This window comes from Helicoverpa armigera, chromosome 29 (genome assembly GCF_030705265.1).
Source record: "Helicoverpa armigera isolate CAAS_96S chromosome 29, ASM3070526v1, whole genome shotgun sequence".
In the NCBI taxonomy this organism is placed as follows: domain Eukaryota; kingdom Metazoa; phylum Arthropoda; class Insecta; order Lepidoptera; family Noctuidae; genus Helicoverpa; species Helicoverpa armigera.
In genome coordinates this window covers 3389702-3417601 of record NC_087148.1, presented here as the reverse complement: position 1 = coordinate 3417601, position 27900 = coordinate 3389702, and the positions used below count along the sequence as shown (strand labels likewise).

Below are 27900 nucleotides of genomic sequence, written 5' to 3'. Positions count from 1 at the left end.
TTTTATTTTTTGGCGGCTATCATCTCTCTTTTTTACAAAAACAAAACAAACAAACTGAAAACACATCACAAGTTACTTTTTTCTTGTGTTACAATAAAGCCGCCATCATTGCAACTTAGAAAAAATATTCTTTTACCGCCAAATTGTATTTTTTTAACGGCTCGACTTTATTTCTTTTTTGTAAATGTTATTTTTTTACAAGTCTGTTGTTTTATAACTAGTATGTACATTAATCACGACGCTCGCCCCCTCGACTCAATTATTGCTATGCAGATACCCCTTAATTGCATTCAAGAATTTTTAACAACTAATTTTCACAATAAGTACCTAAAATATACAAAATCTAACAATTTAGACGATAAACTAGTTAATCATAATCCTAAAAAATAAGTTTAGTTAAAAAGAAAATTAACAAAAATATGACTCGCAGCTTTCATCAGAAATTTCATTCAAATCATACCACTTCTAGTTTATTTTTAGTCGAAAAAACGAGCGATCGTGGACTTACGGGCTAAAGACCAAACATTTATTTACAAAAACAATTTAAAAATAAACCAATATTCTAGCGACTGACAGCTATGATTTCTTACGTAGCACTCTCACGCGAACGCTTTTGAAAAACTAGTTTTTGACTGGGAACATACACTTTTATATAAAAGCTTGCAAAATTTGACTGAATCAAACAAAAATATGATCTTCGGTAAATCAGTGTATAAGTAAGGCATGTGTATTATTTCATTCAAATATAATCATACGATTTATCCTTTCAAGATCAGTGGAACTAACTTTTGATTTTCACTAGATTTTAATATCTAATACCCTTTCACTACATTATTTTACTACATATGGGTCCTACGATCATTTTGTAGATTTATGTCAAGATTAGATTCAGACTATATTGCGATACATATTTCTTTAATAAATGTAATATTCCCAGTCAAAAACGGAATTTCTTAAACCCCACCAACCGCAGAGCAAAAAACATTATATCTATCGAAAACAAACATAAAAAACAAAGTTGAATTAAAAATACGTATTTTGAGTAACATTGAGACAAAACATCTATAATTTTACACCATTTAAGGTACTGTTGCTGTTACAGCCTTTTTATCGTCCCACTGCTGGGCACAGGCCTCCTCTCACACGGAGAAGGTAATAAATTCTAGTTAGTAATTCAAGCTGAATAATTTTAGATTTTCATGGTGGCTTTTCAATGTTACTCAAAACAAGTCACACTTAAAACTATTATAATAATTAAATTTAAAACTATATAATTTATTATTAATAAAAAATAAGAATTATGTAACATTATTGAAGCTCCGAATTTTAAGGATAAATCACATTATATCAGAAAGAATTGTCAATTGAACTATCTAAATATTATATTTTATACATATAGTGTATATTTAGACTATTTAATAATATGTATTATTAAAGTTGACAGAAAAGATTTTATTTTAACCAACTTCAGAAAAGGAGGAAGTCCTCTTTTCATCGGGATATTTTATTTATTTAGAAGTTCTTAATTTTCGGTCAGAAATGTCAACTTTACAACACATTTTTGCAACTTCATATATATTTTTCAGGCTATCAAAAATGTATCTATGTATACCTAATTTCATCCAATATAATGTGAAATATCGTTAAAAGAAAGCTTATATTTTTGTAAGAAACCTCACCGACTTGTTTAGGAGAAAAAGACAAAAACGTAGAAATAATATAATATAGATATATATATTAGACTTAACGAAAAAAATCTTCTGAAAACCGCTCCGCGGACTTTTTAGAGAGCCAGAAACCGATTTATTTACATTATATTAATTCTAACTTATATCGAATTTTTCAGTGTAGCAACTTCACTCTAAAATTGGTATATAGGGGTTCAAAGACTTTATTTAACATTAAATAAAATCTCATAGGCACTTGATAGGGTTTCTAAACTCATTCGACACATTTCATTCACTGTTTGACCACTTTTCTTCTGAAATTCCTTCTTAACATTGGCAAAATTCAATATAAATTAAATAAGTAACGCAAATAAAACGGTAACTAGCTCTTTGCCTATTCTTCGATACACCTTACTTTTCCAATTAAAGTCTAAATTCTTTGGCGCACGAAAGGCTCTGTATATTCCATTTATCGGTCGATTCACACCCAATCCGATTATGATCGAATATCGATAATAATCGTATCAATTCAAACTCGAGTTGCCATAATACACAATATTTCTTTGTGTATTTTCTTGCTTCGTAATACGGTGGAAAGAAAGATGACCGGAGATGCTAGAAGGCAGGTAGGTCAGGCGCCTTCTTGTTGGTCAAATAACGTATGGTAGGCATGATCAAAACGATCAGTTATTAGTAAAGCAACGCTTAAGACATCTGTCAAAGATGGGTCATTGACGGTTTCCAAAGAAGGCGAGCGGCCTTCTTTGGAAAATAAGGGGCGGAGCTAATAACATTCCTCGTCCCCCTCGCACCCGCATGTTGTCGCGCTACTTTCTAAAGAGATTTTGCGTTATGACATCTCCGCTAGTCATTTTGTTCTCCATGGGTAGTCACAATATTAAGTGATGTTTTTTTCTACCTTCTAACCGAGCACAGAATATCAGAGCCTTAAAACCGGCGTTGATTTTATTAAAACGGACACATTTGTAACTGTATATTTTTACAATAATATATAGTTTTGTAAGACATATCACTAATTTGCATGCTTTTTAGATTCAAAATCAGCATTTCGCAATTATTTTCAATTAAAAAAGCTAAGTTAGTAAAGGTCAGATAAGGCAGTCGCTCCTTGTGTGGCACACTGGTACTCAGCTGCATCCAATTAAGACTGGAAGCCGACCCCAACATAGTTGGGAAAAGGCTCGGGACATGATTTATCAAAGCGTGTTTTTCTGGTATTTTAGTGTGTATGTCTTTAAAAACAGATTTATCATAAAATTACACAGTGACTTATATGTCCGTTTTCGCCGTTTCCGTGGCCTCAGAATAAGCAATATCCATCTAACTACGATTGTATCTAATGTCGACTAAGTCTGGCTAAAATTTGAACTTTATATCTCCAAGCCTTATTGGCAGGAAGACTCATAGTTTTTATAATGTAAGCGCTTGGGATTAGCCTATTGCTTAAATCTTATTAGTTTTCCATATATTTTATATTTGTTTGGTTATTTACTGTTTATTTTATATTTTTTAACGTGTATATATAAAGGTGTTATTTATTTAATCAAATCAGTTTTAGAATGCATTACCCTCCTTTGCGACGCAGTCGGGTAAAAAGACGACTTTGTCTTTTCGAAGATCTCAACTACTAAAGAAATTATTATTTATCGATATATAAAGATAAAAAGATAATTTATTTTGTTAATGATCAATATGAGTTAAATATTTTTTTTTGTGTCAACAACATGCATACAGTTTTTACAAATACATATATATATATTTATAAGAATAAACAGTCAATAACCGTGGTATAAGTCTGTTTTTGTATATATAACGAGTTTAGGCATTATTTTAGTTATTTCTCACGCTATATTAATCCATTTAGTCAAATAACAAGTACAAAATGGACGATAGCACGCAAATATTACTGCAAGGTTAATATATATAACTATAAAACTGAAAAATTACTATCGGTAGAAAAACTACCATAATGGTAGTTTTTTTCTACCATCCATTATTTTGATCAATATTATAGTTATATATACTCAAGATTGTAATAAGAATAGCATTGGTATTCATTCATCAAAACGGGTAGTTGACCAGAAAGTCAAGTCTTATCAAGGAGTATTGGGTTGACTGGGTAACTGGTTTGAAGAGGTCAGATAGGCAGTCACTCCTTGTAAAACACTGGTACTCAGCTGCGTTCGGTTAGACCACAACTTAGTTGGAAAAAACTAGGCAGATGACTTCACATTTTGGCAAAGTTATATGGGCACAATTTTATTTTTTTGAGAAAATATACAGACATCTCTCGAGTCTGAAGTTAGTTATTATATTTATTTTAGGAAATCAGTTTTTCTATGCTGAAAATCTGCTAGCTTCATACACCAATTTGATGTAAATTAGACTCAAATAATACCATTTACGTTCTCACTACACAGGTACAGCACTGGTACTCAGCTGCATCCGGTTAGACTGGAAGCCGACCCCAACATAGTTGGGAAAAGGGCTCGGAGGATGAATACCATTTCTATTCTTAAAACAATCCACCCTGCATTTAAAACTTCAAGACAAACTAAAGTAAAACTATTCTAACTCACAATATGCGCATCGACTATCATATATTCGATGTCGAATCGAAATTGTCCTCGTTAAAATATATGTGCCCTTACTACGAAAACTTAAACATCTGTTGAACACTTGTCTAAAAAAACGGACCGTATTTCAACGTACTCTGTCATATTCTGATTGTCGTATTTTTTCATAATCTGTATTTTTTAGACAAGTGTTCAACGGGCGTTTCAAAGTTACTGTGGTACGACGGCTTATGTTTCACTTCAGTCAAAATTGCCTTGAAGATTTAAATTCATATTCAAAACCGAAAAGAATCGATTTCAATATCGAAATTTCAATCGATTCTTTAAAATCAAGATATCGATTTTATTAAAGAAAAACTGGTATTTTAGTATATCTATCTCCTATGTCCCATCTATGTCCTATTTCTCGATTACCTAAAAACGGGATGACTAACCGACATTTAGAATTTATTGTTACTGCCTACGTTTTAAAACAACGTAAATTGGTGTATACACGCGAATTATAAATATTTAGTCGAAACGTATATTTTGGGTAAAACCGGGCGGTATTTTAGTATAGTAAGGTCAGCATGCTGATGTTAATTTTAGACCGAAAATTCACCCACAAAATAAACGTCAATTTCCTTAAAAAAATGTCTACCATGAACTTTTATGTCAAAGTTTCAAAATAAACAGTCGTTTTAAGAAAATGCTTATGTTGTCGGTGAAAACGGGCCCAGGGGTCGTTCCCAATAATCAATCTATTGCTCACGATAGATAGAATATTAGGAGCGGACGTTAGTATAGTATGGTTCGGTTAACTATAGTTACAGTTAGAAACACATCACTCTTGCAATATAGTACATTAAAGTCCATTTTTAGCTACAACATTCGAGTAGTCACTTAACTAGAGGTAAAAAATCTTGATATTATTATGACTTTTCATATAAAAAACTCAATTTTATAAATAAAATGCGACTAAAAATCAATGTAAATACAATAATACCAGTTACTTAATCAATTGAATCATTATTTTAATCAGCAGTTTTTTAGTTTTGTATGTATTTGTGAAAAAAAGTATCAAGACTGTTTCCCTTTAGTTAAAATTCTAGTCAAATGAAGTATATATATAGTGGACCCCCAGTAATCCGGTTTTTTCTAAACCATTACCCATTATTACATAGTATTATACGCAATCGGATTGAAGAAACGTCAAATTTGACGAAAATCCCGAACCCTGGTACATAATTTACACTCGCAGAATACATGTACATATTATATATAAAATATAGTTTTTTTTTGTCTGATTAGGAGATACTTTTTTATAAAAAAATCCGGATTAAAAAGGGGGTATTATAATCCTCAAGATTGGATAGTCCGACACTGTTTTACAAGTCCACTGAATTGTAAAGTGTTGTATGTTACAGTGGAGTGAGCTGGTCGCGAGGAGTGAGGGTCAACGGCGCCAGGAGCGGTCCTCGTCTGCGTCATCCTCTTCCTCCTCGTCGAAACGGAGAAGAGTGTCTTCGGGTAGCTCCGCTGGTGTCTGGAGAAGATACAGATTAACTTAGATACCTTAGCATCAAATAGAAGTAACATTCAAGTAAGTTGCCTAAAATTAATTTATTCCTCTTATAGATAAAATTAAAAAAAAAAACTAACATTTGTGGAAGCGCTATGGCTGACAAGGAAGATTTATACAAAGAACTTTCAGAGAAAGGTTCTACTGGATTTCAAGGAACGTCAAAAATGTAGTCACTTTTGACCTTGCAAATGAGGTATTTCTCTGCAAGATACCTCAATTTATTGCTCGAAGATGTTACCTGATTATTAATTTAGATTGTTCTGTGTAAGGTATGCTTACACAGAGAAATCTAATTTTTATCCCAAAAACATTAATTTATTTTATGTACAGTCTACTTCAGGTCAGTGGTAACAGTTTTATAGGAAAATCGTATTTATTACTATTGAGTTAAGGTGCATGACAGTTACCACTGATGTGCAGTCTACCATACTATGTACAGGAAAGAATTTCAGTGTGCAAACTTTGTAAGAATAGTTAGTGTCCATATTTTGCTGCTTTTAGGGTGGATAAAAATATTAAAAAAAAATACTGATATGCTCTGTGCTTGTTTCTGAGCCACCAGTATCTTTTAAAATTAAAAAAAATTAAATTATGTATATTGACCTCGTCCTTATCATCTCTCTGCTCGCCGTTCCTGGCGGGCCGCGCGTCGGCGGGTCGGGCCGCGTTGTTCGTGCTCGCGTTCGTGTTCGCCGTCCACGTTATCTGTTACAAACGAAAGATAAAGATAAGATAAAAAGTCATTTATTCAATCTAGGTTGAAAATCAGCTCATTTTGAAGTTCAAAATCACAAAAGACAGCACTCAAAACGCTAGCCTTTCATCATCACCACTTCCAATATTTTTGCTGGAAAGAAGTGGTGAAACAAACTCCACAGCAACACATGTCTGTCTGTATGGTTTAACAGTTTGTTTAACAGTCACACAGACACAGTCACCGTCACAAAGACACACAGTCACAGAGACACACAGTCGTACAGTCACAAAAGATAGTCACCGTCACATAGACACAGTGACACACAGTCACCGTCACATAGACACACAGTTTTAGTCACACATACACACAGTCTCAGTCACACAGACACACATTCACAGTGTCACACAGTCACATAGACACACATTCTCAATCACACACACAGTCACAGTGACACACAGACACACAGTACTCACGGAGAGTGTCCTATCGTTGTAGTGCTTCCCGTTGGCGATGGCATGTTCAGCATGCTGCCGCGACTTGTACTGCAGCACCAGCTGAGGCACGGATAGCTCCACTTCCTTGCTCATCACTTCGCCGAATTGCTGGGGACAGACAGACACACATATTAGCCAACTTTGTAAAGCCATTTGCCACCTTCATCATCTTTCGGAAGATGAAGGCTCGGGCCTTTTTCCCAACTATGTCGGGGGCTTCCAGTCTAACAGGACGCAGCTGAGTACCAGTGTGCCACAAGGAGCGACTGCCCTATCTGACCTCCTCAACCCAGTTCAAAGTCAAATAATTTATTTCATTTAGGCCTTTACAAGCACTTATGAACGTCAAAATTATAACTAAGTTTGATTCTAGTTGCCCATTCCAAAAGTAGCTTCCTATGGAGAAGAACGGGCAAGAAACTCCAGTTACCCGGGCAACCCAATACCTACTCCTTGGTTAGACTGGTTGTCAGACTTACTGGCTTCTGACTACCCGTAACGACTGTCAAAGATGTTACTTGACAACTTATTTCCCGAATTGATACACCCGTGCGTCAGAGAGAACGTTAATGTCGGTCCTGCTTGTGATCTCTCTCAGGTAGTGTCGGGTTGTCGTCCCATCGGCGCTATGAGAGTGAAGGAATAGTGAGTGCACCTGTGTCCAAGCAAATGCTCGTGCACTATAATATGTCCTGCGCAGTTGGCTGATCTTCATATATGAGAACAGCCGCCGTAGCCGATAATCGGCGACTGTTTTAGGGTCGACTTCCAGTCTAACCAGCTGAGTACCAGTAGCTTTACAAGGAGCGACTGCCCTATCTGACCTCCTCAACCCAGTTACCCGGGCAAAGTGGCTACTAAGGCCTGTATCCTACAGTGGGATAATAAAAAGCCTAGGCAGATAGTACTTACAGAGAAATGCGTGATCAAGGCTTCCAACTCATCAGCTTCGAACCCTGAGATGAGGAGCGCTTTCGGCCTGTGGTCCACTGACTGGTTGACGCTGAACATCTTGGTCGCTATGCCGCCTCGGGTGAAACGGGTGGGGGTGTTGAAACGACCGCCTCTGTAAGATGGAATAATGTATTCTTTATTGTATGCATATACTTTAGGAGAAAATAGTATAATGTGGATGTATATGATACTGTAATATATAAGACGACATAATAAATATAGTATTACTGCAATACTACTTTTTATGTGTTTGCTTATACTGTAAAGGCTTTGAAACTACTGAACTGATTTGAAAAATATTTTTACTGTTGGATTGCAAGATTTAATGAAAGTTGGCAATATTGTATAAGTAGTTTTCTCGGGACACCGGGCAATTGCAAAATTAGCATTTTGCGTAGCCTAGGACTTAATATAGCATCTGTAATTTAAATAAATAAAGTCATCTCACCTAAGTTTTCTCTTCACAATACGATAGCTTGAAAATTTAACATCAAAATAATTACATGTTATATATCTCATCAACGTATTTCAATGTCAGTGTAGGTATATGAAAGCCAATGTTATAAATTAATGACAATTTAATACTTTAAATAATTCAACAAAATTCAACTTGTTATGTCTCACAATACAAAATATTTTTTGACAAAATTACTATAGCTATACCAAAATCTATTTCTCAAACTCTAAAATCACTCTTTTCGATCTAATGTAAAAAAAACTTTTTTTTCATGTTTTAAGGCCACTACACACAGAACCGCGGAGTAAGCCTTCACAAAAAAAAATGTTGTCTTTTATCATCCCCAGATATCACAGGTTTGTAATATTTTAATAAATTCTAATATACCTTGCATGTGGCCTCCTCATGATGTTATGCGAGGGGAACTGTATAGCCATCTGTCGGCGTAACTCTGCGATTTTTTTCGTTAACTCCGTCACGTCTTGGCCTTCCTGTTAATTAAAAATATATATATTAGCAGCCTTACTTATAAAAATCAACAAATCATCTTCTAAGCATTGTTTTAAGTAATTACTACTTAAAGCCTTAAGTAGTGATTAAATTATTTTGACCTATAAACGTTGCTTAAGCATGTCTTAAGTAATGAACAGATAATGACATAAAAACATACTAATTTCTCAACACTACCGGAATGTTGGTAGCTTAAAAAAATATTTGTCATCAAAACGTTGTGTAATGGCAACAATGGCATCCGTAAAATATAAAATTAAAAAGTTGAGCTGTCAATAAACCGGAAATGAAAAATCAGCTGGTAAGAATCCAGCCATTTTGATAATTAGCGGGTTAAACAAGGGTGTGAGGCTACTTAATTTGACAGCTCATTTAAGACAATGATTTATTTCAGCCAAGTTTATAAGTAAGATTTTTTCTTAAACATCTCTTAAGTATAACTTATTATTTTATAAGTAAGGCTGTAGATTAATAAACTAATAAGAGCGTTATAATGACTTCGTTGGAGCCACGAACATGCCGAACTGATGGTCCCGGGTTCGATTCCCGGAACGATCATCATTTGTGGGATGACCAAGTTTGTTGGCTAGCCTTTGGTATTAGAATCTATGTAAATCTTTTTTTTTATTATCTAAAACTAATTTATCTAAAACTTTTGGAATGGGCAACTAGAATCAAACCTATTTATAATTTTTCAAGTCCATAAGTGCTTGTAGAGGCCTAAATGAAATAAATGATTTGACTTTGACTTGACTTTGAAATATTTATATAGTTTATCAGTTGTGTTAGCACTAGCACCCATAACACAAACTAATCACGGGGCTAACCGCCGATATTTAATTTATTGGGCGTCTGATGTCCGATATTCAAAACAGTTGTTCCATTTTATATCTATGGTGCTACAGATACACAAACACATACAAAAACCAAACTTTTACAATTCTTTTTTTGTGTCCAAAATGAGTAAATATTCGTTCGTATTAATGAGAGGTAAGTTATATTTTTTAATTAACTAATCGATCTATATAAATAAAAATGAATTGTTGTTCGTTAGTCTGATTAAAACTCGAGAACGGCTGGGCCGATTGAGCTGATTTTGGTTTTAAAATGTTTGTAGAGGTCCAGGGAAGGTTTGAACGATACGAAGTTCGCGGGATCAGCTAGTAATAATAAAATAATCTATCCTACATACCTGTTGTTTAGTAAAGAGGTCGAGTTCAGCATCCAGAATCTCCTTTTGCGCCTCCTCCTTAGTCTTTGGTTTCTTTGCCTGTTGACAATCATATTACAAAATCTAGTTAGCCAAGCTATGTACACGCATTTTATATGATAACTGTGAAGTTTTGTGTAAAAGATGTGGTTTGTGAGCTAAAGTCAGTATTTTATGATGTAATTCAAAGAAACCAGTGAAAGTGGAGATTTTGAAAATTGACTTGAAATTATTTTTATATTTGTCATTAAAGAAAATGCAGTCACGCCGTATAAATCTTTCTTCAAATTTGAAATATAAACAGCGAAAAGAGAATGGCGCAAAAAATATTAATATTTTTATTAGTATGGAGATTTATAACAATTTCTCGTGAAAAAGGTTAAACCGACTGAGATGAAACTTTGTGTAGAGATTCATGAAAATTTAGAGATAGTTAAGGACGAAATCAGAGGGAAACTGCTAAGTTACAAAGGCTTGTTACAGAGGCAGTTTAAATCTTACAACTACATAATGATGAAAGCTAAATACATATTATTACAATACAACTAAGATTAGTAGACACAAAAAGTACACACACATTTTAAATTATACACACTAATTTTGTACACAACTTTACACATACATTTACAAAACACAAACACAACCATTCTATATGTGAATATAGATGGATGCATACATAGGATACTTTTTAACCGGTTGCGGGAAGTTATAATAAAAATAGTAAGTAGTACTGTCGAAGATATAGCAATTCATCCATATTCACATTTAATTTAATTTACATAAAATGAAAACCATGTACAACGTAAATATTATTAACCATGTAAATATTATTCAACTGCAAAAGTACCATATCTAATGAATTACCGATGAACATGTGTCTATGGTCAGTGAACTATGGGACTAGAATTATGCACTTAATATTAAGCAAATTGTCAACATAAAACTGGTTCTTTAAAGATTATATCTTATACATTAGATATCAGAATTTAATGTATATCATATGCCATAAATAATAATAAAGTAGGTACATACAGAAGGTACTAATTTAATTTTTGACAAAGAAAAAACCAGATTATAAAATCATCAGATAGAACATTTTTGAAGACAGGCCAAATAAGTTTATAGGAAAAATATTTTTGATTTTTTAACCACTTTATGCAGACAAGGAAATGGAATGGTAAATACGTTATGAAATAATTATGTTTGTACATGTGTTTAGAAACAACTAAATGGGATATACAACGAGTTGCGAAACGCATGCATGGAGCTATTTAAATTAAATTCTAAAATTAAATACTTTACTTTATAATTAAAACTATAGGTGTATCTGTATTTAAATAATATAAATTGCTAGGGGGCTTTGATTGTTGAATTTGATATTAAACGGAGTGACTGCATTTTGACCATTTAAAACGGGCGCAAATAATAATATTGCCTGGCGCAATTAAACACCGTTTTTAACTGTCAAAATATTATAGAAATTCTCTTATTTGATTTTTTTCAGTCAAGCTAACAAAAAACTTCAAAACAAACTGAGAAAGATACCACACTAGATTTTGCAGGTCATAGAAATAAAATGTTGTTTGAAAACATGTCAAAACTTATAGAAACCAAATGAATTCAGTTTCAAAATGCAGTGATTAGAATGCGAAGAAATGAAAACCAAGATGCACTTCATTCGATAAAACGCATGGAAAGTGTGTGAAGTGTCTTTAAATGTTTTGTCTGACACATACAATGTTAAAAATTAATAACTTGTTTATATCACAGCTAAATACTTAGAATTGTAGAGCTAGAGTCAGACACAGGAGTCAATACAGTCAGACGGACTAGTCAATGACGACACACGGCCGAGTCAATGTCGACACACGGCCGAGTAACTGAAGACAAGGCCGAGTTAACACAGTCAAGTCAATGAAGCTACACGGTCGAGTCAATGAAACCACACGGGCCGAGTCAATGAAGTATTCTATCATGTTTTGCTTATGAAGTCTTATTGTAAATTCTTCAGTCAAAGTCAGATACAATTGTCAAGTATTATAGCTGCAAAATGCAAGTAATTCGTCATAGAAAGTGCTTAGCATGCGCAACGCAACCGGTCGAGTACCTGCGCTAGTTGCAACCGGGACAAATTCCTGGCGACCGACTCGTCCTGTCGTCACACAATGATTATCGCTGTAGAATTGTTTTTTAAAAGCGCTTTCATAGAACTACCCTTACAACTGCTGGTTCGATTGCACCAAAGTTAATGGCGGCTCGCAATTGACTTGCCCATACAGGTAAGAGAAAAAATATGTTTTATTGTGCGAATTTGGAGACGCACATAACAATTATAAAAAAGTTACTGTAAAATGATGTCTTAATATGCGTCAAAAACGCTCGCTCGCTTTTTTTTTCATTTATGCATTTATTTCAGGCATAAATAAATACGTTGTTATTTCTAAACATGTCTTTATATGCACATGTAATCCCAGCATATGGGTCATGCACTTGCACACCTTCTGATACCGAGTCGCCATTAAGTTTGGCGCATACACCAATAAAGGAGACCGCAGGAATAAATTTTCATACATAATTTAATTTGCATTTAAACAACATCGCAAACTAAAAAACACCTAAAAAAATAGTGCAAATAATAGAAAAAAAATACATTTAACTATCCCTAAATCTCACTACCACTACTATAATCTTAGTGGCACATACCTGCATTTGTTTCAAAGTGCCGTTGTAAGCGACGAGCTCTTTCCTTAACTTTTCGATGCCCTCCTGTGCTGAACTGATGGCTTCTAACAGAGCTGATCTTTGTGGTCCCGTTACATTGCCTGAAATTTAAATAATAATAATTATTATCACCACATAGTATAAAACAAAGTCGCTTTTTCTGTGCCAAAGTCCCTTTGAACGCTTAATCTTCAAAACTAGGCAACCGATTTTTAATAGATTGAGGGGAAATACTGATATCCCGTGCGAAGCCGGGGCGGGTCGCTAGTTATGTATAGGTATTATATATTTTTCCGGGTCAGACTAGTACCAATGCAACTTTTCTAAGCTTGTGTGTACTTTCTAAGTATATCTTGGACACCAATGACTGTGTTTCGGATGGCACGTTAAACTGTAGGTCCCAGCTGTCATTAAACATCTTTGGCAATCGTTACGGGTAGTCAGAAACCTGTAAGTCTGTTTACACCAGTTTTACCAATGGTTATTGGGTTGCCCGTTATAACTGTGTTGAGGAGATCAGATAGGCAGTCGCTCCTTGTACTCAGCTGTATCCGGTCAGACTGGAAGCCAGCCCCAACACAGTAGATGAGTAAAGGCTCGGGAGATGATGATTGTCCTATAAGCAGAATATTATTCCTCACCTTGTTCGAGCCTCTGTATGAGCAACATCTGCTGCTGCAGCTGAGTCTCGAGCAGAGCTTGTGCTCGCTTGTGCATCTCCATCACTTGTTTGCTCTTGTTGAGAGACGGTTTAACTACTTCTTTCTTTGGTTCCACGCCGTTTGATAGTTCTTTTTCTTTCTCTTGCTGTGAAAGAAAACTTCTTGATTAGGATTAACAGATTTAAAACTGACATCTTTTGGGAAATACTACATTGTCTTAGGACCTTGGTTTCTCCTGTGTCCAAGAGAAACAACTGCCCGTACCCGGATAAAATATAGCCTATGCCACCTTGGGGATAGAGTGGGGAAAACACACTTTGCTGAATAATTTTCAAAACGATTCAGTACTTTCATAGCCTCTTTATAATATTAGTTAAGATTCAGGGACCACCACAAATCCTCTAAAATATTTAGTTTATAAAGTTTTCACGTATTTGTTGTTATAAGAGCAACAATAACACGATATGAGAACATTTCACTTGTCTATCTACCACGGTTCATGAGATCCTATCTCGTGATTGTCAGACTGACGACACCAAATTCTTAAAACAGATATTTTACCAGTACATTGAGCGTTAAGTGGTGGTTGAGTCGCCATTATACACACACAACTATACCTCATCTACTTTCCTAACACAAAACATCTATAAAAAATCCCCAAAGTAATACATTACCTTCTCCATCAGCTGTTTTGCATTATTATCAGCGGTCGCCTTAATATTGTCCCTGTTTATAAGCACTTTGTTGTGAGACATCGGGTGTTGTGAATTCTGTCTGTCGTTTTGTTTGTTAGCTAGCTGACCGCTGGGCGCCATGTTTTCTTGTTTGTTCTGAAAATATTATAAAAATAAATTATATATGTGACAATTTTACTTTTTATGTTACGGACACGCAATCATGCATTTATTATGCTATTTCTATACTAAACTTTTACACAAATTGTGGAAACAATATATCAGTATTTTTGTTATTTCAAATGAAAACCTGTTCAGAAAATGTGACTAATCTTCGTAATATTTGCATCGATTTTAACTGGACTTTTACTGGCAGATAGACAATCTAATAGAAGTTAAGCAAAAAAAATACTAAACGGATTTTGATAAAACTTCCCAATAATATAGTTACTTTCAGTCTTTTATTTGAAAGTTTGGAAAGTTTCATGAAAATTCGTTGTGCAGAAAAGTTGTATTAGATAATAACGCCGCTAACACAATATATTTTTATGCAGTTTTAATTTGTATATATTTTTTTAATCTACATAAAAAATATATTTTATTTCCTTGAGTTTTCTTTAATTTTCAAAAAAGTCTTACCTCAGGGTTATGCCAGAAGACCTTAATAAATCTATTGTTGAGAACGGCCTCTGTACTCTTGTAGGCAACATTAGCTTCCGTCGGATTGCTGAACGTGATCAACGCCGCTTCCGGGTCACCGTCGTAACACACCTGTAATATAGTAAAAATATATGAAAATACTGGGTAACGGTGGATTTCAATAATCGATCCATCTGTTGTTTTGCGATTAGAGATTGAAATATGAAGCTCAAGTAGCAAAAGAATACAATATCCATCCAAAAACAAAAAGTCGAGGGAATATAAGGTTTAGCAACGCTTGGCACCGTCGGTCCGAGGATGTGTCAACATCTTTTCATTATGAGTTCTTCTGTGTTTCGGAAGGCACGTTAAATTAGGTAGGTAGGACTGTCATTTCAACTTTCTCAACTGCATCCAGATACATTGGAAGCCCACTCCAACATAGTTGGGAAAGGCTACAGCAGATTATATTTATGAAAATATATACTAGCCAATTCCCGGGACTTCACATGAGTCCAAAAGGAACTATATCGTTAACAAATAATATAGGCAATGATTCTGCCTGTAGTTAACAGATCACATATTTTTATCTTACAAACCAACAATAACTAAATCTCTATTACTCTTAAATCACTAGACATGTGCTGATATTTTTTTAATAGTTTTCCTAAAGCAGCTTAACTATTAATATCACATAAAACTAACCTGTATATTAACAATTTTGCCGAACTTGCAGAAGTGGTTGTTCAGATGCGTGATATCGTTCAGCCCTCGCGGCACTTTCTTCACTTCCAGCGAACAGTTCGCCGCGTTAGCGGGCAGAGGGGGACGACCGGCGCCTGCGGATCGAGTAATTATTATTAGTTATCTATATAAATACAAATTCAAAGGTTTTTATTTAATATAGACTTAAGACTTATTTCAGGTGCTTAAAAAACGTAAATAGCTAGGTACACGGATTCAAGGAGTGGGTCATATGGAGAAGAACCGGCAAAAAACTCCATAGATAGACACTGTTTTAAAAAAGAGAAGTGTTTACAATATTTTACAGGTCATACACTCATAGTCTTGTGTATAGTAGCGTAGGGTAACTACTTCCTTTATCTGGATAAAAGAACCTCAATAAATAGAGTAACTAACAGTGAAAGAATTTTTCAAATTGAGCAGTAGAGTTCTTGAGCTTAGCCTGATCAAGCGAATACACGTATCCCCTATATACATTGCAAGGTATGAAGTACAAAAACAACAAATCTAGATAGGCCTTTACATGTCTGGCTCAGGATAACATCATTAAGAAAACAGGATTCATTAAAAATCAAGTCGTTTTTGTGTCAAAGTAAAATATAGTCACAGGTGGATTATACAAAGGCCCTTGATAATGTTGATAGTTACCAAATCTGTTATAGTCGAAGTTCTTCTTGTGCGGCGGCGGATGTCGCGGTGGTGCCGCACCCGCAGCACGCGGCACTGGCGCCGATTGACGAATCCTGTAACAAACAACATAATTATGTATATTATTAGTTAAATAAGGGTAGTATGTATCATCTTATCAATATTAAGAAAATTAGAGATAGCGCATTAGCAATTATTAAAAAAAAACATTCTAATTGATAATCTTCTCCATTTTGAGAATGTTAATCAATTCAAATAGGTGATTATTTAAAATATACTCGCAGTTACACTCGTGTCCCGATGGAATTATTATCGTATGCCTGATAAAAATAGCCTATGGCTTATTTGGATAAATGAACTATACATACAGAGAAAGAATTTTTCAGGAAGTAAAGTAGTTCCAAACATTAGGACATTTAAACAAGCACACGTACAAACTCTTCACCTTTACAATATTAGCATATTTTTTTATATTTTCTCTTCACAGTTGGTATAAATATAGCAGTATTGTGCAAATTATGTAACTATGTATGTACATGCCTTAACAGTTAATTGAACAGTTATAACTTACTTGTAAATGCATAAGATAGTTAAATATCCAATTAAGTACCTCAGCAATGAGCATTATTCCTAGGGGAAAGCGGAACTACCCAGGAAACATGTAGTAATACAAGCATTACTACATGTTTCCTGTACGACATCTTAATAATATTGTAAAACTTGTTGAAGATATAAACTATTTTTTTATTTTATAACTTTTCAATTAACTACCACATATTTTTTATACTTATTTTAACATATAAACAAGGCACACATACCTAGGTATAGGTATGAGTTCCCTGGGCGGATGCGGATGGTGCGGCTGCGGCGGCGGGTACGCGGGGAAGCCGCCGCACCAGATGTCCGGCGTTAGCGGGTTGTATTCTGAATGAAAATATAAATAATATTAGGTTATAAAGATATAATACTTTAGTTAAAGCTTCCTTTCTTTTTACACACTCTATCTGAATTTTTATTCTAACTCTCCTGTAACAGGCCTGCTGGAAGAGATTTCTCATGAAGTAAGCTGTGCCTTCATACTATCTTGTCTATTTTTATTCTTGTCAATATGCTGTGTGTGTAACTGTGTACATAAACTGTTAAGTAATAAGGGTGTTTTAATGTATAGAGGGGCTTGTGGATAAGTAACAGACACACGGATCTATCAATCTTATGGTAATGGTAGAGATAAATACAAAATGGTTTTTTGATATTTTCCCCAAGATATCATTTAATATGAGGCTTCATCTTATTATTCGCGATAATAATTCAAGATATATTTTGATGTCTTTGTTTAACTCTGAAAATTCATGTAATTCAAATATTACTCGAAAAGCATTAAATTCAAATTATATCAATATTTCGAAGTCATTGTATAATTTCTATGATGATGAAATGGCACGAAAGAGCATCACTTTTGTTAAGTCAATAATACGGCTAGCCATATAATTAACGAGCTGACTACTAACCAGGCACGGCAGGGGCTGGTGGGAGTGCAAGCACAGAAGATAAAGCAGCTGCAGCATCTTCTAGCACTACTGGGTCGCTGCCGTGGTCCCACTGGCAGAGGTCGCCTCGCATGCAGTAGCCTTTCTCTGTGGGATGTGAGAAAAATATATTTATTTTAGGTTCTTTTGTGTTGCAATGTTGTCTCATATAGTGTTATCAAGGTATATGATAGATATTGGGTCCATACACCTCCTCTATACGTAGTTTTTTGATGAGGTTGTAAGGCCCATATAGGTGCATCCTTCTACCAGGGCTGCGGGATTGTTCGCGCGAGTTACCGCGGCCTTGGTACATAAAGGGCTCAAGAAGGAACATGATGGGTTCTAGTCAGTAAGAGACTGACACTCAGTCATGCTGCTAACCTAGAGCGGGAGGGGTAATTTGATGATTTCCCATCAGAAAAAGGACCTTATGTATTGCGGTGCCAATTTTCATTATAATGTCCTCAAGGTATACGATAGATACTGGCCCATAAACCTCTTCTACACATACGTTTCTTGATGATGTTGAAAAGTTTTAAGAGATAGAAGATGGGTGACCATTTTGACATGACGAATTCCTCCGCGATTTCGGTTCGTCTCGGGAATCGAAACCTAGACCTCGTGTACAGCAGTTGCGCTATCAACAAGTAGACCAACGAGGTAGTCCCAAGTAGCATAGGCTATATTTTATCCCTGTATGGGCAGCAGTTCCCACGGAACACGAGTAACACCGTGGGAAACGGCTAGGCGGTTAATAAAGCTTAGTTCTCACCGTCGAAGTCCCGACAGCGTCGCTTATAAGCGTCGTTGTGTTCCAGACGCGCGTCCGCGCGGGGGGACGTCGAGCCGCGGGAACGGTCGCGAGATCTCTCACGCGATCTAGGAAAATAATAAAGAAATCACAATTAGAGGTCTTGTCAAATAACTTTGCTTTTGGGAAGTTGGTTGTTTTCATACCTCGCACATGTGAAAAGTATTTTTTTTTTAGGTCCATGGATACATGGTACACGGATTAAAACAATTTTTTTTTCGGAATGGACGTTTAATAATGCTGTTTTTTCTTCTTTGGCAGTTTCTTAAGTCCTCAGAAAGACTGACAAAAAGTCTTACAAAGAAGTATAACAGGCCAGGTAACTGGGGTGAGGTCAGATAGGCAGTCGCACCATGTAGACACACTGGTACTCAGCTGCATCCGATAAGAATGGATTCTATGTACGAATATATCAGTGTTTGTTCCGATTTCACGCGAAAACGACAGAATGTATTTTGATGGAATTTGACAATAATATATCAGAATAACATATAGCAATTCTCTCAGGAAGCAAATAAAATCGCCAACATGAACTAGTAAAAAAAATAAAAATATTTGATAACTTACCGTTCCCTATCTCTAGAGCGAGACACTCGATCTCTATGCTCTCGGTCCCGCGACATTCTGTCTCTCTCCAGCTCGCGAGGAACGCGTAGTCTTTCTCTTTCACGCTCGTGGTCACGATCGCGGACTGTCGGTGATCTTGATCTGAGAAAATAATTATAAAATAATGAACAATAATAATTAGCCCAAACTTAGTTCATAAATACTCGTTTGTGCTACAATTTTACACGATATATTGTGTATGTATGTATGAAACGCATTTATTCAAAAATAACAGAACCGAAAAAAATAGAATGCCTTATATGGTTACCCTCTTATATTAGCAAATAGTAGTTGTTGATACAACAAACATATCAACTGTGGAAATTTCATATGTCACAGGTCATGAGATATAGCCGGTGATATACAGACATACGGATGGAAAATAGCGTTTTAGTAACAGGGGCCCATTACACACAAGAACCTTATTTGAAGCTTGAAGCAGTCAGGGTCGACAGCTTCAAGCTGCGACCGAACGAATCAGTTGAAACTGCTCGAGCGGTTCCTGTATGTGTGTCCATAGAACTTTGCAGTTCACTGTGCAGTCTGCACTAATAAATGAATTTTCTTTCTTTTTAGTAGTACCTCAAAAACAACAGTATACTATAAACATACCTAGACCTGCTGTTTTGTCTGTCAATAGGTGGTGGTGGAGGGGGACTGCGGTTTCTGTAACGTCCTCGCGGCGACGGAGATCTTGATAGTGGTCGTCTGGTAAACAATATTCATTGATATTTACCATATTATCACAAAAATATTGTAAAAGCAAAAATTAATGAGTGTGTGTGCAAGTTTTTTACTTTTTCATGCACAACATTTTACTTTTATTCAACAGATTTTGATGAAACTTGGTAACAATACAAGCCGAATTCAATTATTTATTTGTGAAATATCATATAACGATCCTATTAAGTTACATTACAAGTGAGTTGTTTTATCGTGAAGGTGTACAAATATTTGTAATGTTATTTGCACAATAAAGAACTACTGGATGAATTTTGATGAAACTTGAAAGTGCTTATGTCCCAGAATAACATACATGCTTCTTTTAATCCATATACGATATTTTCCTCGGCAAATTTAGGGCGTTACCACACTAATCGAGCGATTGTTGATCGATGGTAGAATGAATTAGGTGATTTATGATTGGCAATTGATCGATTGGTTAGTCGACCGGTATCCGTCGATTAATTAAAGCTACCACACCAATCTGTCAAGGGTTTGGTGTGGTAATATCCTAAGAGAAACTTGTGTAAAGTTAAATATATCAGTATACCTCCTGGCGTCGTTGTTGTGTTCGTTGTCGCGCGGGTGTCGGCGCGTGCGCGCGCGACGCTCCCACGAGCGAGAGCGGCGCCGACGACGATCCGCCTCGCGCGTCTGTAGGAGAGAATTTAGTTATTATAGATGGTTTATCACCACACAGTATAAATCAAAGTCGCTTTTTTGTCCCTAAATCCCCTTTGTACGCTTAAATCTTCACTAGGCAATCGATTTTCATGCGGATATGATTTTAATAGCATACATTAAGCAGTGGGGAAATACTATTATCCCATGCGAAGCCGCAGCGATTCGCTATTATTAATAAAAACTGGTAAAATATACACAAATTATTATGCACTTTAAAACTCAAACTTAAAAACGTTTATTGAAATTAAGCTGATAAATCAGCACTTTTCAAACGTCAAAAATAAAATAACGCCCGCCCTTCACCACTTCCTATGTGTTTTTGCTGGGAAGAAGAAGTGGCGCAACAAACTCCCCAGCAACACATGTCTGTCTGTAAAGTTTGAAGAACCAGATGATTCAAAGACAGAACGTTGAACTTTATTCTGTGATTTTCTTGATAAAATACTTTGAATTGCAAATATATTAAAGAAACTCAATGTGCTTAATTCCTATGTTTTGATTTCATACAAAGTTTAATGAATATAATTATTTCATTAAAATACGCACCGAATCTCCTCTCCTGTCTCGTCTTCTCGGAGGCTGGTCTACTGGTTCTTCTAGCAGCTCAGTTAATGGTACAACCTGTGAATCAAATACTAATATTATATAGATGAAGAAATTATTTATTTGTATGTATGTATAGGTACTAATCTTAGAAATTACTGGGTCCTGGTAATGATGATTTAGATTAAATTTATACCGTCACAGAATAAAATATACTGGAAGTAGTTCATATTTAGTTTGAACATTAAACAACTGATCAACATTTATTATTTGCAGCCAGTTTTTTCATCAAAAGTAAAAGCCAAAATAATGTCATAAAGTAAAAGTAACGGTCAAATTCGTCTTTTTAAAAGTAACAGCAAAACTAATAGAAAAAACGAATTTCACCATTACTTTTACTTTATGACATTACTTTGGCTTTTACTTTTGACGAAGAAACTGGCTGTAGATGTACTGTTTAAAACTGCCGTTTCGAATCCGTGGCGAATCTATGGACATTTGACAGAACTCGATACCTTCGCTGTGTGCTCGACATTACAGAGAATTTTAAACATTTCAAATTCGTTATAAAGTCTCTTCCATTCCTCGGTATGAGTTAAGCTACAAGTTTATTTAATAAAGTATATTTACCTTAATAAGCGTATGCTCTGTGTGCGCGTGGCGGGCGGAGGGCTGCAGCACGAGCCGCGGCCGCGAGCCCGGCGCCGGCTCAGGCCCTGCCGCCGGCGACGCGGGACCCGAATTGGGGACCACTGAGAACAAGGAACAAGTCAAAATTAATATTTTTAGCTAGAAGAGAAGAAAATTACGTCGAAAGTAAAGAGAAAATCTGGTATGAAGTATCATTTATTTTTGCTTTTCAGTCACGGTTTAAAAACAGCATGGATGTGTACATTATACATTCCATACCATCATAATAGTGTAAAGTTCTGATTAATGTTTATTATATAGAGAAAATATTTTCAAAGCTACACTAATAATCAGCTAATATGGCAAACACAAAACGCAAATGTCAAAGCATCATAATTGCCTGTGAGCTTAAACATTTATAAACAAACATACATTCATAACTTATGCGACCAACAGTGTACTTACTATAAAAATAGTACATAATAGTACAAATACTGAAAATGCTGCATTACTGGGTACATTACCCGGTGACAGCGATGAGGAGCAATTTTTTGATGCAATGTATTAGTTTTAAGTTGTACATATAAGTTTATTTTTAATTTTTAAAATTAATGTAAATATTATGTAAATATGATAATAAAGAATTGTGAAATTAAAAAAAAAAATACTGAAAATAGAGGTATAACCCCACCTACAAAGATGTTAAAAATATTTATCCATGTCTCCCAAAGATATTAAAAATAGATACCAAGGTGGGACATAAAATATAAACAAAAGATTTATCCTACCAATAAACATATTATGTGTGAATGTAGGCATTTTTATGATTACTCTTTCACGCATAAACTTCTGGATGGATTCTGATGAAACTCATCTACAGCGAAAAAACGTCGAAAAAAATAAATTGTACGGTAAATCTGTTTTTAAATATTTCTTACTATACTTCCCGTGGTGTCGGATTGCCGTCCCATCGCCCTATGAGAGTGAAGGAATAGTGAGTGCACCTGTGTCCAAGCAAATGTGCGTGCACTATAATATGTCCTGCGCAGCTGACTGATCTCCTTACATGAGCACAGCCGCCGTGGCCGAAACCGGCTTTGGACATATTATTATTAAAGGGCTGAGGGATGGTAGTTCGCACGAATTACCGCGGCCCTGGTACACAGTGGGCTTAAAAAGAAACATTGTGGGTTTTAGTCAGTAAGAGTCATGAAGATCAAATCTCGCTGTGGGTTAGCAGCGGTGAGGGAGTGTCAGACTTTCACTGATTAAAAACCGTCGTGTTCCGTCGTAGGCCTTTTATGTACCAGGACGCGGTAACTCGCGCGAACAATCTCGCAGCCCTGGCAGGCCTTGAGCCTGCTGGGCTTCACTGCAGTGGTTGATCACTACATAGCATAAAACAAAGTCGCTTTTTCTGTCCCTATATCCCTACGCTAAAATTTTCAAAACTACGAAACAGATTTTGATGCGGTTTTTTAACTAGTTACGGTAATTAAAGAGGAAGGTTTATATGTATAATAACATCCATTAAATAGTGGGGAAATACGTAATGTTAAATATTTTTTACTAAAAATTAAAGACCAGCTCACCATGATTTTCAGCTTCAGGCTTCTTCAGCGGTTCAGGCTCAGCCGGGGGTGGTGAGGGCGCCTTCTCCTCACGTCCCGGCTTCAGGTAATCGTTGCTCTCCAGCGATTTGAACAACATCTCCACAAACGGTTTGGTTTCTGAAAAAATAAATAAAATTACTTAGTTAGTATAGATGGTTAAAAAAAAATAATTGAAAAAGTGTAGGTGAAAAATGCTTCCAACTTTAGTTTATTTTCTATTTACAATGGAGATAGTGGGATTCATTCCAGAGTGCAAGTCAGATTGAGCACCAAGGGTTTTCAATTAATATTAAAACTAAAAATAAAGTTGTATGGAAGCCCCAACATATTTGCTTTAGTTTGGTTGTCAGTATTTGTGGTTGTAGCAGCAACAACAATACATCAACTGTGAATATTTCAACTGTCTAATTATGACAATTAATAAAATACACCTGATGAAAGATGGATAGCCTTAGTAAGAATTTTGTTAGGCCTGTTCTTTTTAACCGACTTCACAAAAAGAAAGAGGTTCTCAATTTGTTGGAATCTTTTATTTTCTTAGGTATGGAATCTTAAAATTAACATATTATAGATAGATAGATAGATTATGCTTTATTGTACACCAAGAAAATTTACAACACAAAACATCACAATACACAAAGAAGAGTACAAATGGCGGTCTTATCGCTAAATAGCGATTTCTTCCAGACAACCTTTGGATGGAGTTTATCTGGAGAATACCTTGAAAATGGGTAGTTTAGGATGTATGTATGTTACTAAAATGAAGTTAAAACCCACCTTGTTGGAGGAACACATCGAGCTGATCCACCATGACCTCTCGCAGCTCGTCCAGAGGTTTGTCCTTCTTAACCAGGGCGTACACATACTTGGCAAGCGCTGCAGGGTCCGCATCACAACTGGAAGATAATAACAAACATTATTATTATGGAAAAACAACTGTAATACATTATTTAAGGTTATAGTTTCAGAGAAACTTAATATCATAAAATCTTTGCAGCTATCACTGCTATTTCTCCACCACCCAAGGTAGACTGGGAGAAAACGCATAAGGCGTTAAGACCGTCCTTGTACAAAATGTGCAAAAGTATTAAATAAATGAAAACGTTACATAGTGTTATCCATTCGAGCAGGTTATTAAATAACACTGGTCAACAGCATTTTTGGTGCAAATGTGAAATATATCATTTCTTATAAATTATTTGATACGTAATCGAAGTCCAGAACATAAAGTTGCACTAAGTTGTTTAGAGATATACTCTAAATCCCAACGTGTTAGTGCAACTTTGACCAGTGTAATCTTTATATGACTTTTTATTTCTTTTTAATATTAATAAGAATACAATAATAACAATTACTTGATCAATTGAATCTATAATGATTCTATGATTCTGCTTATTAATATAATTTAAGCAGTAGTTATTTATTCGATACATATTTGTGTAAAGGTCTTATCAATATTGTTTAAGTCAAAATCTCAATCTTTAATTTCTTTCTCGGTTGCTAACTAATCAGCAATTTGAATAGATATAGGTATTTAAAAAAGAAGTAGATAGCTCTTTATATCATGATTATTCTTCCCTCAGTCACATGACAAAAATAAACTAAAAGTTTGCTTCAAAAGTGTTTTCTTTTCAGCCAAACAGTAAATTCATTACCGCTCCAATGAACCATGTCATTATTTTTACACTTTCACAAAGTACTATTGTGAAAGTTTAAATATATTCGTAATAGAAAAATATACATTTGTACATTACCTATTACAATATGTAATACATAGATTATATACCTGTTTTACAACATATCAAATAAATTTGTTATCTCGATCAGAATGTTGATAAGACAAGTTATATTACGTTTTATTTTATTATATTATATTATGTAATAAAAATGTATTTTTTTAAGGAAAATATGTAGTAGTAAGTTTTGGTTGCACATATTTACTGAAAATAAAACACTTCTGGAATTTTATGTTATATTTTATTTTCATCTCACGGACTGGCGGCAGATTGACAATCATTATTAACTGCACATTTCTATAACTTATCCAGTTTTGAATTTAGAGATTGAATTATGATATTACTGAGTAGATGGGGTATTAAAACCCTTAGTTCTGGTCAACACGAGCTCTTGAAAAAGCCCACATTTTCACACCTTCCTAACTCAGGATCTACTGCTCTGATTTGTAAAATTATTTCAATGTTAGATAGCCCATTTATCGAAGAAGGCAATAGGCTACTTTTTATCCAGGTTCATGCAGAAGTTTCTATGGGATGCAGGTGAAACTGGTGGCAGAATGTAGTAAAGTTTATATTTTATGACAGAATGCAATAGAGAATTCAGTTTCATTAATCATTCTTGAGAGATATAAGTTCTATGGTTGTCATTGAACATCCTTGGCAGTAGTTACAGGTAGTCAGAGGCCAGTAAGTCTGACGCCAGTGTAACCAAGGGGTATGGGTTGTCTGGGTAACTGAGTTGAGGAGGTAAGATAGGCAGTTGCTTCTTGTAAAACACTGGTACTCAGCTGAATCCACTTAGACTGGAAGCCAATCCCAACATAGTTGGGAAAAAGGCTTGGGAAATGATGATGAGAGATAAGTTCGACAATTCTGTTAAGTCTCTGTAATATTTAGATATATTCTATTTATATAATACCTGTGTGGCTTAACCATATATTCTTCAACAGTCCTACAAAGCGATGCATAGTTTAAAAATAGACGAGTACAGTTTAATTATAATCTATGCATTGGCCTTTCAAAATAGAACTCTTGATACAGAGCAGTATCTTACAGTGAGTTGCACCATTTAACTGTATTGATAACTGATCCATTTTGTGTGCTAAGTATGAATGTAGATGGATGGAGAGGAAGACCTAAAAAAAGATGGATGGATTGCCTGAAAGATGACATGAATAGGAAGGAAGTGAGGATGAGATATTGCGCCAACCCCAAATAAAATTGGGAACAGGGCAAGAGGAAGAAGAAGATATCTGAACCATTTTCAGTTGTCAAATCACCATTTTGACCAATGGGCAGCCAGTTTACAGCTGGTTATGGTTGGTTATTGTTATAGTTCTATCTATAGTGAACTCACTCTTGATTTTCAGTTTTTTCAGGTGGCTGTTACTGTTACAGCCCTCTTTTATCGTCCCACTGCTGGGCACAGGACTCCTCTCACAGGGAGGATTGAGCATTAATCACCACGCTTGCTCAATGCGGGTTGGTAGTTTCAGACTTTGTAGTCCAGGTTTCATCAAGATGTTTTCCTTCACCTTTTTATCAGCCATTGGTGTCCAAGATATACTTAGAAAGTACATACAAACTTAGAAAAGTGTACATTACAAGTATTTATAATATCCTCATATTAATGCAGGATAGTTTGGTCAGTGGGTCGTCTTAGGGTTATTTGTCTTCACTGATAAAATTATCAAATTCATTCTAAGCTAGCCTATATTTGATATTTTAATGTTGTTCTAACTAAAACAAATTTGATTAGCAATTCTGTGCTGCAAAGATGAAAAATTAGGAACATTACGTGTTAAAAGGTTGAGATGTTATTTTTTTTACAAATTCTGTGTAAATACTTGGTTTTCCCGCCCCCAGGGATACCAACTGACCGACCGGATCGCTATTAGCGAAATAAACAAAAAGCATAAAATTAAGTTCCAAAATACACTGAAAATTTGCTCAAAAATATATAAAATTAACATCTTATGATATTTCATGCAGTAATATGAAGATACAGTAGTTAAAAATTAACAAATACATACAATTTTATAATTATTTTAAAATGAAAAGGTTACGACACAACTTAGTTCCAAATATGACTTTTATATCTTTATTCGGTGCTATCGTTGTATTGTCAATATAATCTGGTCTTTTAATGATATAAATTATAGTTAGGACGCAATCTACGTAAGCAAAAATTGCTAATCTCGATCTAAGCTATCACGAAAATAAACGCCATGTGTGCGTCAGAAAAAAATATAACGCCAATGCAATTTGATACTTTTCGTCCTAAATTGTTAATAATGCATCACAATAACCTCGTTTATTACAATGCGAGTTATCTTGGAACTTTTACAAAAGAAAACTGAAAGATAATTGCAAAATCGCGATAAAAATAATAAAATATGGCAGCGGATGTACTCACAGGGGCTCCAATATGGAGGTCAACCACGACTTGAAAGCGTCAGGATTTTCAATAATCATCTCGATGCAATAATTAGATCGTCCACAGATGACAATCCATCAACAATGCACTTGGTAAAGGAGTGAAATTGTGATTATAACTAATGAGAACACTTTAATTACTAGAAAATAAACGTCCTTCACGTTTCACTATACACTTCACTTTTATGTAACTTTTTTGATGAATGAAGAAGTTACTGCAAGGCTGTCAAGTTATTCTGCCTATTTAGTGTTGCCAATTTATGAAATAACTACCACTCACTACAGTACGCTCAGTATATAGTAATCCATAGACAATGTTACTGCAGCGGGCAGCCATAGACTAAGATCACC

At 35.1% G+C, this 27900-nt stretch overlaps 1 protein-coding gene across 3 annotated transcripts; it reads right to left on the bottom strand.

Moving 5' to 3' along the window:
- Swm (second mitotic wave missing) lies at window positions 1–27796 on the bottom strand. 3 transcript variants are annotated; one of them, XM_064042622.1, is made up of 25 exons: window positions 27530–27796; window positions 24155–24273; window positions 23357–23494; window positions 21765–21886; window positions 21138–21212; window positions 20458–20561; window positions 19797–19892; window positions 19146–19286; window positions 18540–18646; window positions 17747–17872; window positions 17057–17162; window positions 16239–16333; window positions 15552–15685; window positions 14847–14978; window positions 14208–14363; window positions 13513–13678; window positions 12854–12972; window positions 12258–12302; window positions 10133–10210; window positions 8818–8921; window positions 8422–8448; window positions 7932–8085; window positions 6999–7127; window positions 6432–6533; window positions 1–5789 (listed from the first exon to the last, which is right to left on the bottom strand). In XM_064042622.1, the coding sequence occupies exons 1-25, from the start codon at window positions 27586–27588 to the stop codon at window positions 5700–5702; spliced, it is 2724 nt and encodes a 907-aa protein (XP_063898692.1). In that variant the 5' UTR covers window positions 27589–27796; the 3' UTR covers window positions 1–5699. The 3 variants fall into 3 exon arrangements, with proteins under 3 accessions (XP_063898692.1, XP_063898693.1, XP_063898694.1); XM_064042623.1 differs by lacking the exon at window positions 8422–8448; XM_064042624.1 differs by lacking the exon at window positions 12258–12302.
- Window positions 27797–27900: the final 104 nt, after the last annotated feature.

Coding starts and splice junctions, on each gene's coding strand:
- Swm (XM_064042622.1), bottom strand. CDS start 27,588: ATGATTATTGAAAATCCTGACGCTTTCAAGTCGTGGTTGACCTCCATA. Junction 16,334..17,056: donor GAACTCATACCTATACCTAG/GTATGTGTGCCT, acceptor TGTTTGTTACAG/GATTCGTCAATCGGCGCCAG. Junction 14,364..14,846: donor TCTTCTGGCATAACCCTGAG/GTAAGACTTTTT, acceptor TAATATTTTCAG/AACAAACAAGAAAACATGGC.